Source organism: Sceloporus undulatus, chromosome 1 (assembly GCF_019175285.1).
Source record: "Sceloporus undulatus isolate JIND9_A2432 ecotype Alabama chromosome 1, SceUnd_v1.1, whole genome shotgun sequence".
NCBI classification, from domain to species: domain Eukaryota; kingdom Metazoa; phylum Chordata; class Lepidosauria; order Squamata; family Phrynosomatidae; genus Sceloporus; species Sceloporus undulatus.
In genome coordinates, this window is record NC_056522.1 from 218,445,129 (window position 1) to 218,457,774 (window position 12,646).

At 40.4% G+C, this 12,646-nt stretch overlaps 1 protein-coding gene across 3 annotated transcripts in view; it reads right to left on the reverse strand.

Moving 5' to 3' along the window:
* The window catches only part of GPD2 (glycerol-3-phosphate dehydrogenase 2), a 132,972-nt gene that overhangs the window by 67,022 nt on the left and 53,304 nt on the right, over positions 1 to 12,646 (reverse strand). For all 3 annotated transcript variants that reach the window (XM_042464095.1, XM_042464086.1, XM_042464105.1), the window contains exon 6: positions 9,224 to 9,387. In XM_042464095.1, the coding sequence (XP_042320029.1) occupies positions 9,224 to 9,387 (164 nt within the window). The remainder of the gene's footprint in view (positions 1 to 9,223; positions 9,388 to 12,646) is intronic.

Here is a 12,646-nt window from a genome sequence, read left to right on the forward strand (position 1 = left end):
ATGGCCATACATGGTTAAATACCTATGCACAGACACGGGAGGAATTACAGCTCAACAAGGTCCTTCCACTCAGATATGAAGACCGTTTCTGACACGCACCTGCATTCACATATTCTTATTGGGTAATTTTAACCCAAAAACTCTCAAGTACTTTTGGCAGAAAAGATGCCTGAAGAGGGTGTAAGACAGTCTCAAAAAGCCACTCAAATAACACCAACTCTTCAAGAATGAAAGCATATGGGATGAAAGAAACTAAAACAAGCTCCTGCTAATAAATATAATCGTTTGTTGAGGGAATAACAGACTGACATAAGACTGGTTCAAAAATGCTTTGATGAAGGAGCACCAAGGGTGGCCATTCAGTGGCCTTCCTGGAGTCATTTTGGCCAGGTTTCTAACAGTGCTCAGGACACTTTTTCACACCGCTTTTATTAAATTGCCAACTTCCATGCCAGAAAAAGGAAAATCCATATGATGGATCAGGTTTAATATTTGTGCTCTGTTTCTCTATACAACACTCTGCTAAATCAATTATATCTATGAAAGCAATTTTGTCAAGGTTAGCCAGAGCTAGCCTTTGGATTCTGAGAAACTGGTGTCAAAAAAGGAAGCCACAGATGTAATCAGGTAATGCACTAATCTAATTACTCCTGAAACTTATTTTGCCAGGTGGTGGCACAGTGTGGGGAATCCTCAATCCATCTGTACCTGAAAAAAATTCTACCTCCTTCCACTGGGCATAACCTTACTTTCTAGGGCAAGGGGGGGGGGATCATTCCATGCTTCAGTTGTTGGAATGCAAGTCCCATGAGCCCTAGCCAGCACAGTCAGTGGTGCAATATGTTGGGATTTATAGTATGACATCTGGAGGGAGGTACATATACCTTCTCTACTGCAAAGGAAACAGTTACAGTAGCAGCTTCCATAACCAATGGAACAAGGGCTGGCTGATCTCCTCCATGTTGTTTTCTGAAAATGGGATTTCCTCAGAGCACCACCTGGCTGAAAAGAGAACTGTAGCATCTTGGTGAGAGCCATAGTAGACAGAAAAGCTTGGAAGATGTCAATGTAGCATGCTTCCCCACCAAGCAAACCAAATCCCATCACTTCACTGTGCTGCAGTGATAGAGGAGCCAAAAGCCACAAAAATGCCTTTCAATTTCTACTGAAGAGGAAACATTCCAGTGCCTTTCAAATGTCATGCACCAGAAAAGAAAAAAATTACCTTTGACAACAACACCCTTCCTCTCCCTCTTTTCCTTTTTAGCAGTAGCTATGGCACCATCACCACTACGTTATGGAACAAGATACATATTAACTAATGGCCTACCATTAAGTTCACATAAAACACACACATATAAATTACATGCTCCAGTGGAATCTTTCCTCTGAAAAGCCACGACACACTGGGGAATACGGAGGTGTTTGTGGTATGAAACACAAATAACACTACCTTGCTGGGAAATAATCCTTTATCTTTACAAAACTGGGGTGGGGTGGAGGACCCAACATTCATTTCTTTAGGAAGAGAGACCAAGATTACCATTACCAAAATGCATAAACAAAATAAAGGAAGGCCCATGGAAATTTTCAGTCAGATACTCATAAATTTCCAACCTTAAACTCACAGTATACAAATAGATGAATCCAGCAAGTCAGGGAGCAAAACCAATTTAATCTGTGGCTCCCCTGAGGTAAATGTAGTTCACAGTCCTGCCCCCCACCCCAACCTCAGCCATAATCCCTGGTTCCTGGAGGTAAAAAAAAGCACTGAAGTGAGGAAAATTCTGCAGCAGGATATAATGATCCAAAATGACAGGGACAATAATGACAATGAATTTCATGTCTCCCAGTCATGTGCTGGGGATGCTTGACTGGGCTGACTTATACAATTAAATTGTTACAGGTACAGCAGGAGATGCAGTTATCTTCTGCATGCTTTTGGGAATGGTGCCTCCAGCAACTAAAGTGCTAAGGAATGCAAAGCCAGTCTTTTGTTACAAATAAGCAGCAAATCCAGTAGGTACCCTTGTTGAGTGGGGCTGCCCCCTATGACAGAGCAAATGAAGTAACTTAAGTACTTACACAAACACACACAGAGTGCTTTCAAGGGGTATACACCATCTCAAACATTTGTTCTATATATATTTCATAGAATCATAGAATTTTAAATTATTACTTGTATATCAGGGATGAAATTCTAGGAGGCCAAAAAGATAGCAAAAGATAGTTCCTCAACAGAACTGCATTTACTAAATAAAATAAGAACACTGTCTCAAAAGAATACTTGGAAATTTAGATTTCTTCCCAGCATACACTATTTACACTAAATCGAGATAATGAGAACCCTTCAGTTAAAAATAAAAATACCATCATATCACACTTGGTGGTTGTTGTTGTTGTTGTTGTTGTTGTTGTTGTTGTATGCCTTCATGTCGTTTCTGACTTATGGCAACCCTAAGGCAAACCTATTAGGCTTCCTTAGCAAGTTTCTTCAGAGAGAGTTTGCCATTGCCATCCTCTGAGGCTGAGAGAGTGTGACTTGCCCAGGGTCACCCAGTGGGTTTCATGGCAGAGTGGGCATTTGAATCCTGTTCTCCAGAGTCATAGTCCAATGCTCAAATCACTACACCACATTGGTTCTAACCACTCATTTCCTCCCATATATTCCAGCACAAACTATATATGGATTTTCCACAGCCACCCTCACTGTAATTTTACTCTCATGAGTACAGCTTACAGGAATTATTCAAAGTCTTGAGGCTACCCTTAACTACTTGTAACATTTTCCTTACTTTTGTTCTTCCTTCCTACCCATGGATTTGCACCATATAAGCAGCTGCCGTGTTTCTTTTGTGATGTGTGTGATGGGTTTCACCAGTAAGAAACCTTTACAATGGCAGCTTGTCACACTGTTTTCCTTCCTAAATGAGAAAAAAAACATTTTAAATAGGTGTATGAAGTTTTACAACTGCCCAAATTTTCTACTAGGCTGTACCTCAATTATATCCCTTGACAGTCTCAAAATCATAAATTTGTCAAAAATAAATTATAAACCTGTAACTTTTCATAATTTAGCACACACTGGAAAGACAGCCATAGGAGGCTAAGAGAAAAAGGAGTACTTTATTCCATTGTTGACAACTTAATGAATGTTCTGCAATTTCTCTCATTGATTTTTGGTACTCCCCTCTCAACACAACCAGCCCATACTTAAAAAAAAACTCAGAAGGTTTGAAATGAGAAAAGTCTAGCTTCTTTTCAAAAAAGGTCACTAATACTCTTTCCACATTCCTTAAGAAGCTTGTGCTAATTCTAAACAGATAGATGTAAATGCAAAACATTCTTCAATTCCTCAAACCTCAAATATAAGTTTCCTCTTGGTTCTTATTTCATCAAAAACATGAAGGGCAGGGAATATTAGATATGTTTACAGTGTAAACCTATATATGATTACTCAGAATCAAACCCACTGAGTTCAAGAAGACTTATTCCAGAAATCCCACTGAACTCAACTTATTTCTGAACAGACACATGTTGAACTGTACTAGTCATGCAGCAAGTTAAATTACCCTTTTAAAAAATGAAGTTTTAAAGGCATTATACACACACACACACACACACGCACTCATGACAAAAATCTCTCTCTCCCTCTCTCTCTGAAAAGTTATGTCTTCTAACATACTGTACCAGTGTTTAAAAATGGGTTCTGCGATAGACAGGCATATCACATAGCATCTAAAAGACCTTTGCCATTTAAGCCAGTAAATCCTTCTAAATCCATAATATTTACTTCTCTTTAAAGAGATTTTTTATTTATAACAAAAAATTATTTTTTCCTACTCTTCTATGTAATAATTACTAAACAATGAAGTTAATTCTTCCTTTCCAAAGGAAGGGGGGTTGCTTTATAATTCTCTGTTATCTATGGACCTCAGCACTGGCTTTTCCATAGTGCCTCTTTTCTAATTTTCCTTGAGCTACATAAATGAAACTGACAGATCGCTGCTCAGATAGCAGCCACATTCCTCCCCCAAAATGTTGCCTTTTTGCTATTCAGGAGTATCCGAATATCAACAAATGCTAAATGAAGTCTGACATGTACCCCTAAGAAACAAACTTGTAAGTTGCAGCTTCAAAGGAAACCTTGAATAAATAGGACACATGGTGTACACCCAGGCTAACATCCAACATATGCTTTAGCTTCCTGATGCTGAGACAGAGCAAGAATCGCCCCTGGTAAAGTTTGTGATTTGCTATGGCTGGTACATCCAACATTTATAATGTATAGTTTCCCCCCGTGTATAAATAAACTTTAAATGCAATTAAGAAGGCTGGAGCAACAATATATGGTAGAAAATGAAAAGTCTGGCAGGTCACTCATCTGATAAATAATTAACAAATTAGAGCACATTAGCGTGGTAGAGGAAGCAAATTAGTGTGGTAGAGGAGGAACAGGGATTGGGCACCTAATTTGCATAGATGTACAGTATAATTACACAGATGTATGTATGCATGCAGGTAGCTACAAATTTACACACACACTCACATTTTCAAAAAGGTAGACACACCTAAGAATAAATTGTTTAAACCAATGGTTCAAGGAGAAAAAATAAAGCATTTAATGGTGTCCCGAATCAGAGCAGAGGAGGCAAGAATAGCTGTTTTGCAACAGGAAGCCAGCATGGTGTGGCGGTTTGAGTGTTGGACTTGGACTTTGGAGACCAGGGTTTGATTCCCAGCTCGGCCATGAAACCCATTGGGTGGCCTTTGCCAAGTTACACTCTCTCAGCCTCAGAGGATGGCAGTTACGAGCCCCCTCTGAAGAAACTTGCCAAGAAAACCCTCTTGCAGCTCTATCTTTTTCCCCACGTATTTGAAGTCTTTAGGAGCCTGTGGCCTAGCTGTACAGTTTTAGAATGGGTATCATTTTAGGTTGAACAGCAAAATCTGGTTTAAAAAGACCAGTATTAAAGTATTGAAGCCAGCACATGAGAAAACACTCGTGATTAGCCTGAAGTGCCATCTGTGGTAACAGAATCAGCCACTGGATTGCACTGAAGGGAGGGAGGAGAGCATCAGGAAATAAAAACATATCCTTATCCTCCACTCTCCAAGTGGTCCTTTGGGGGGGGGAAAGCTGCTACCCATCAGTAACTTTTGAAACACCATATTTTATTTGAAATAAAATTAATCATTATTATTACAAGGGTAGGATGCCAGATTCAGACTAATTCAAGGGAATATGACCATTTGTAACATTCAGTCATTAGGTTACAGTTAGTATTCACACTCCTGTGGACAGTCAGGAATCTGGAAAAGGAACACATGGTTTAGGAAACTAGGAATGAGTGTTCCCTCTTCAGGCTTCAATGCTTTAATCCTGGTTTATTTAAACCAGATTTCTCTGTTCAACCTAAAATGTTACCCATTCTAAAACTATACAGCTAGGCCACAGGCTCCTAAAGACTTCAAATAAGGGGAAAAAGAAATAGAGCTGCATGTCACCCACATAATGACGGCACTTCAGGCCAAGATGCAATGAGACGGTAACTTAATGTACCACAAAGACTACTGGTCGTGCTGTGGAAGAGAAATCTTCAAGTATCATTGAGTTAGAAAGTAAAGGTACAGATAGTCCCTTGACATGAATGTCTAGTTGTAACCGACTGTAGGGGGTGGAACCAAAGAGCCAGCATTGTCTGAGGACTGCTCTGGGGTCATGTAGCCAACATGACTGCGCCAAACACTGTTATCTTCCCATCAAAGTGGTACCTTTCTATCTACTTGTATTTGCATGCTTTCGAACTGCTAGGTTGGCAGAAGCTGGGGCTAGTGACAAGAGTTCACCCCATCACACAGCACTCGAGCCTCGAACTGCCAACCGTCTGATCTTAAAATCGTCAAAATTGGTGTCTTAATCACTAAGCCACTGAATTCCTCCAGTGAGTTACTCCTTCCAAAAGTACAGGAGCTACCGTAACATCATGCTTTCCAGTCACAACTTGGAGGCAGCCAGAAAGATTCTATGGACAATGGTATGAAAAGCTTCTGAGAAGTCTGGGAAAACCAGACACAGTTGGATTCTCCCATGTAAGTCATTCACCAGGGCAATCTATCTTTGTTTGTGGGCAATCTATCAGAAGTCAGAGCAAAGCTCCAGGATAGCTATTTGGGATCATTTCAGCCACTATTTTAGGTCTTTTTAATTGGGATCCTTTTAGCCTTTGGGGATTGAACTTGAAATCATCTTTGTGCAAAGCATCATTTCTTGTCACTGAGCCATGCCACCTCATTCAATATAGGAAAGTACATTTACATGACCAAGCAAGTATATCCTGAACAATCTCACTTTTCAGCTTCTCTACTCAAATGGTAACAGACAACTGGCATAGACTTCATCACATTTAAGAGACACAGTATATATTGTCTGAATCTCAGTTCTTCTCACTTCTTCATCTGTGTCTAGAATTCAACAGAATTCAGTAGGACTGAGCTTTCAACTATTTGATTAAAAATCTACTCTCAAATAGATTTTGCTTCTTCACAATTGGCACAATCCTCATCTTACAAGGCCTCCAGATGACTACACAAGAAGAAAATACAATGGCACCAGAGTTTTTACAGATTTGGAGTCTCATACTTTTAAAAATATTTCAGAATCTTTTGCTTTTCTTTTTTTACAGATTGTCACAAAAAGTGAGATTTGGCACCAATGATTTTAGCTGAAAAAAGAGTTTGTGTTTGAATTTATGTTATGACTTTCTTTTTTATTATTATTAATTCCATTAATGGGGGAATGATAAAACGCCAGAACCTTAGGGAAGGAGAGGTAGGCTTCGCCTTAACTCCAATTTGTTCTAACAGAGAAGTAAAGGAGAGGTCTGTCCAATTAGAGACCTCATTGGTTATTACAGATTAACTAATGTTGCAATACAGTACCTAGTACTTCTAATTTAAAACCACTATCATGAATTCAGTTGCCATGCCACAATTATACAATACATACTTAGGATTACTGAACTCCAATGAATTTAGCAATGATGAGCACAGTTTGGCTTGATTTGCATTTCAGTACACACACACACACACACACATAAACACACTGTACAACTGTTTCACTGTGCTGCCAAATCACAGCTCACTCCCACATTTAATATGTGCCATTAGAAACCTTCTCAAAGGTGCTGGCAATGAAGCACCAGATTCGTGAAGAATGGGATTTGGGTACACAGTGAAGCATCAAGCAGCAATGCTGCTTAATGTCTGTGTAGCTTTTTTTTTTAATGAACACTTGGGGAGACATCCTGCTAGTCCAAAGCTGGCTTATTAGCTACATGGGGTTTTTAAAAATCTAAAAAAAAAAAAAAAACAGAAACAACAATGCTACCCCAACAGAAAAAAAAATATAGCCCCCATGAATTATCCAGTGTTGAAAAAATAGCTAATAAAAAGCATTTTATGGGTCTAACATAAGGACAAGAAATTCATAGGGAAGGCTGGCCCTAGTATGCAGGCATGGCAGGGAGCTATAAGAAAATAGTTAAGAGGACATCCTACTGTGCAACTAGTTGCATTCCAACAAATCAAAATGAATTTCTTGGCTTCTTGCCATTTCTTAACACATTTTGGTCGGCTCCTTTATTCATTTCTTTATTACAATGTATGCAGGTTCACCTTCAATTCAACATGCATGTAACATTTCATTTTGTGCCCAAAAATGCAGATGGGATGCTCTTGGAGACTCATCCAAGTTTAGTGAAAAAAGCTATTGAAGAATTCTCTTTTTGAGAAACTTACTGATGGCTAACCATAACTCCTTAATCAAAATTATTTAGCTGACATATTTACCAGAACAGCTATGGAGTTGGCTGTAGACTCTAGTACTGTAGTTGGAAGTACAAAGGCAAACAGCAAGACAGAGAACACCACACATATCACATATTTACTTAGCAGACATTGCAGTCGCCAATGATACTGTCCTTTTCCCATTAGAATCACAGGGCTAGATCACTAGACTGTCATATGCACTTAACAAAGTTACTGAATATTTGATTACTGGACCCTGAACACTGAATTGCTTCCTCTACAAAACATTGTGATTGAGCTGACATTTGGTGACATGGAAGTCCTGAACCTCAAGATTAGATCTGTAATGGTGCCCACATGCTGTGGACAATGAGTTATGACCATATAATATATGAATGTTGCACAAAATCAGAGATTTTAGAAAGATCAAAACAATTCTCTAGTCCATTAATTTGACACACTCCTCTGTGGACAATGAAGAACCATCTTTTGACCAGCCACAGATCAAGAAAACTGGAAGAATGTACATTTATCCCTCCACATTCACTGGGGTTAGGGGCACAGGACCCCTGTGAATGTGGAAAAAACTCAAGTAACAAAAACACTATATTTTTACCGGAGAGAACACCTCTCTAGGAATCTCTAGTTCCTCCAGTGCCACTCTGTGGTCAACATCTGCCAGACACTGACCAAAGAATTGGGCTGGAGGAGCTACAAATGCCTAGTGGAATATTCTCTCTAGGAATCTCTAGGTCCTTCAGTGTGACTTTTGATTAAATTTGACCATACTAAAAAAAACTGTGATTAATCATATCCGCAAAATCAAAGCCACAAATGTGGAGGGACGAGCATACACTATAGTTCTGTATGACTGAAGCAAGCTAGTATCCACACAATACCAGATTTCAAAACAAGTTGCCTCTGACTGGTAAAAAAAAGTCTCAGGCCCCACAGCTATAACTTCAGCAAGAGCGAAAGAGAAAATGTGAGGAAGGGGACAAGGGTAGCACCTCCACCCTGTTTGCATTCAAAGCACAGATGCCAAATCAAGAGGAGCACATAAAGTTGTGTTGACATGTTTGCTGTTGCACAAGAAAGAAAAGCAGGAATGGCAGTGGAAATCCTCAGCCACTATGATGTTCAGCTGCTTGGTAGCAAACAGCTGAGCAGATAGTTTATAGTTCAGCCATCTCTTTGCCACTGTTAGTTAATGTTCACCTACTAATCAGTGCAGGTAGTGAGGCATTGTGGTAATGAACACCCAGGAAGGGGCAAATTAACAGGGTCAGAAGGTTACAGGCAAACAACCTCTACCTCTACAACAGAGGTAGAGAGATGTGATGGACTACTTGTATTAAAAGCAAGTGTGGAAAACAGTCTGCATTTTAAACCTATTAACAGAGAGAGAACTTACCATCATAGTAGACAATGGCACCTACAAGTCTGTCTTTCTGCAACATAGGAAATAGTTCCAGGGCTCTTGATTTACTAAGCACATAGCTACTTTTCAGGCACTGACTTCCTGCTACAAGGTCATAGAGTTTAATTCCCACCCAATAGTACGGCAACTGCCACCATCTAAAAGAGAGAGATACAAAGAAATAAAACAAATGCTGTAATTTTTACATGCACTACCCCAAGTGTCAAGAACATTCTGCTTTCCAAAGGGTCACAAAAACTTCAACCCTATTACTGGAGTGTCAAATGAACCTGCATGTGTTTTGATGTGTGGGAAAACACAGGTCTTATTCCTGCTTTTTAACAAAGCTCAGTGAATGACCTGCAAGCCAGGATGCTTCAGACTAACCTATCTCACAAGGTTACTACAGAGCTGAAATGAGGCTGGTCTACTGCTAAGTTGGGCTTCATTATTCTTTATGCTCCTGATTGCTAGCCACCTTCAATTCCTGAAAAGATATGGGGTAATACACACCATCAAAATGGAGGGTAATATGCAATGGTGATGTTCTGCTGATTGAATGATGGGCTTCAGTAACACCAGGACAGGAACACCTTCCTTTTCCTGATACAGCTTGCCTTGAACCCCAAAACCAGATCCAGATGGCTGGAAACCCTGCCCCGCCACAGCCAGTGGCAAAGGGGGGCAAGATAGGGAAGAAAGTCCCTTTGTGACTGAAACTGTAACCCTGGATATTATTGTCTTTAGGTGTCTTCAAGTCACTTCCGACTTATGGCAACCCTAAGGCAAACTAGTCACAAGGTTTCCTGGGGCTGAGAGTATGTGACTTGCCCACACTGACCCAGTGGACTTCCATGGTTGAGTGGGGAATTGAACTCTGATCTCAAGAGATGTGGTCCTGAGTTCAAAGCACTACACCACATTGGTTCTCACTAGTTATAGCCTTGGGTTCAACACCAGGAAACTCCCAGTCCAAATAAGCACTGTACCAGCATGATGTAGTCATTAAAACCTTAGACCAAAGACAGTGGAGAGTACAGGCACCAAGCATCTTTATCGATCAGAGCTAGAGGGGTTCAAAAATGTGGTTGGGGAGAAGGGTCAATTTTTCTGCATATCTTAGATCAGACTCAGACACATACATCTGCTTCTAAACATTTGCCATAACTTTGAAAGGTTAAATATTAATTACTGAATATACTTGTGTATAAGTTGATCCTGTGGATAAGATGAGGACAGATTTGGAACCCTAAATTAAGGAATTTACTATGATCAGTGGATAAGTCAAAGGTAAAATTTAGGGGCATGAAACAAAGGATGTAAAGGAAAACTACATAAGAAACACACTGCATAAATTGCTTCTTTCCCATCCAGAGCAATTGCCCCAGATCGGGCCATGGCAGCGGGGGTGGGGGGTGTCAAGAGAGTGAATCATAAAAAAGCAACCCAAATTGAGGTGTGCAGAGGTGAGCAAATAAGGAAAAACATGGGACTCTAAGTCCTGTCGTCCTTGATGGTGGGTACAATAGGAGCATGGCTGCTAATACAGCCACATGCACAAATGTCCATTGAAAGCAACAGGGCTTGCCATCTGCAGATCTTTAAATCCACGGATGGCAAGCCCGTGGATATTGAGAATCCACTGTATATATGAGTGTTCTGGAAGATCATTTAGTTTGCAACTAGAAATGAAGCAGGCAAAAATATTTACCATCTGACTTAGAAGTAAGTCGAGCTGAGTTTTCTGGGGCTTATTCCCATTGTTGTCTTGAGAAAAATGTGGCGAAGAGTTGGTGTGCTGTTCAGTTAACCATATTTAACCCTTTTTGGCCACTGCTCATCCTAAGTAAAGGCTCTTATACAGTAAAAATCTATTCATAATGTTTTCTGAACAAAAATGAAGCTCACAGCACAGCTCTTCCAAATCCTGTAGGCAGGGAGGTCCCATGTTTTAGGCTGAAATACTTTGTCTAAAGTCTTCATAACACAAAAAGTTGTTTTCAAAGATACCACAGCATTTCTGCTTCTTAAAAGAATCCTATCATTCTCACTTTACTTTTGCAATCAAAGTTCTTAGATAATAATCTTGGACTATCAAAGTGTATTCAAATGGCTCTCCTACTGGCTGAGGTCCATACCTTTTCTACATGTGGGATTTTGTACTAGAAAATGCAAATGTTGCACAATACATGAATCTTTACTACAATTCTAGTCTAAATCCAAAAGGGTACATCCACTGGACTGCTTCTGTCAGTGATCTCCCTTCTCCACTGTAGCCCCGCAACACTCAAATCCCATCCCCCAAAACCAAAACTCTAGGTCAGCTTTTGGGCAACAGCAACAATATTAGTGTGGGGAGGAAGAAAGTAGGCATTAGGCCACAGGTGAACAACTGCCCAGAGGGTAGGAGCAATTTTCCCCCTCCCAGAGCCCATCCAGCAGGCCATAAAAATGAGGCAACACATAGAATCATAGAATCATGGAGTTGGAAGAGACCACAAGGGCCATCCAGTCCAATCCCCTGCCATGCAGGAACTCTCAGTCAAAGCATCCCTGACGGATGGTCATCCAGCCTCTGCTTAAAGACCTCCAAAGAAGGAGACTCCACCACACTCCGAGGGAGTTTGTTCCACTGTCGAACAGCCCTTACTGCCAGGAAGTTCCTCCTAATGTTGAGGTGGAATCTCTTTTCCTGCAGCTTGCATCCATTGCTCCAGGTCCTGTTCTCTGGAGCAGCAGAAAACAAGCTTGCTCCCTCCTCAATCTGACATCCCTTCAAATATTTAAACAGGGCTATCATATCACCTCTTAACCTTCTTTTCTCCAGGCTCAACATACCCAGCTCCCTAAGTCGTACCTCATAGGACATGGTTTCCAGACCCTTCACCATTTTAGTCACCCTCCTTTGGATACGCTCGTTTCTCAATGTCTTTTTTGAATTGTGGTGCCCAGAACCGGACACAGTATTCCAGGTGGGGCCTGACCAAAGCAGAATAGAGTGGCACTATTACTTCTTTTGATCTAGATAGTATACTTCTATTGATGCAGCCTAAAATCGCATTGGCCTTTTTAGCTGCTGCATCGCACTGTTGATTCATGTTCAACTTATGGTCTACTTGGACTCCTAGTTCCCTTTCACATGTAGTTTCATTCAGCCAAGTGTCCCCCATCCTACATCTATGCATTTTGTTTTCCCGCCCTAAGTGCAATACTTTACATTTCTCCTTATTGAATTTCATTTTGTTAGCTTTGGCCCAGCTTTCGAGTTTCTCCAGGTAATTTTGAATTTTAATCCTGTCCTCTGGGGTATTTGCTACTCCTCTTAATTTGGTGTTATCTGCAAATTTGATAAGTATACCCCCAATTCTCACTTGGCTGATTTTTGAGAAATTAATTTTGGTTTTGGTGTTTTGAGGA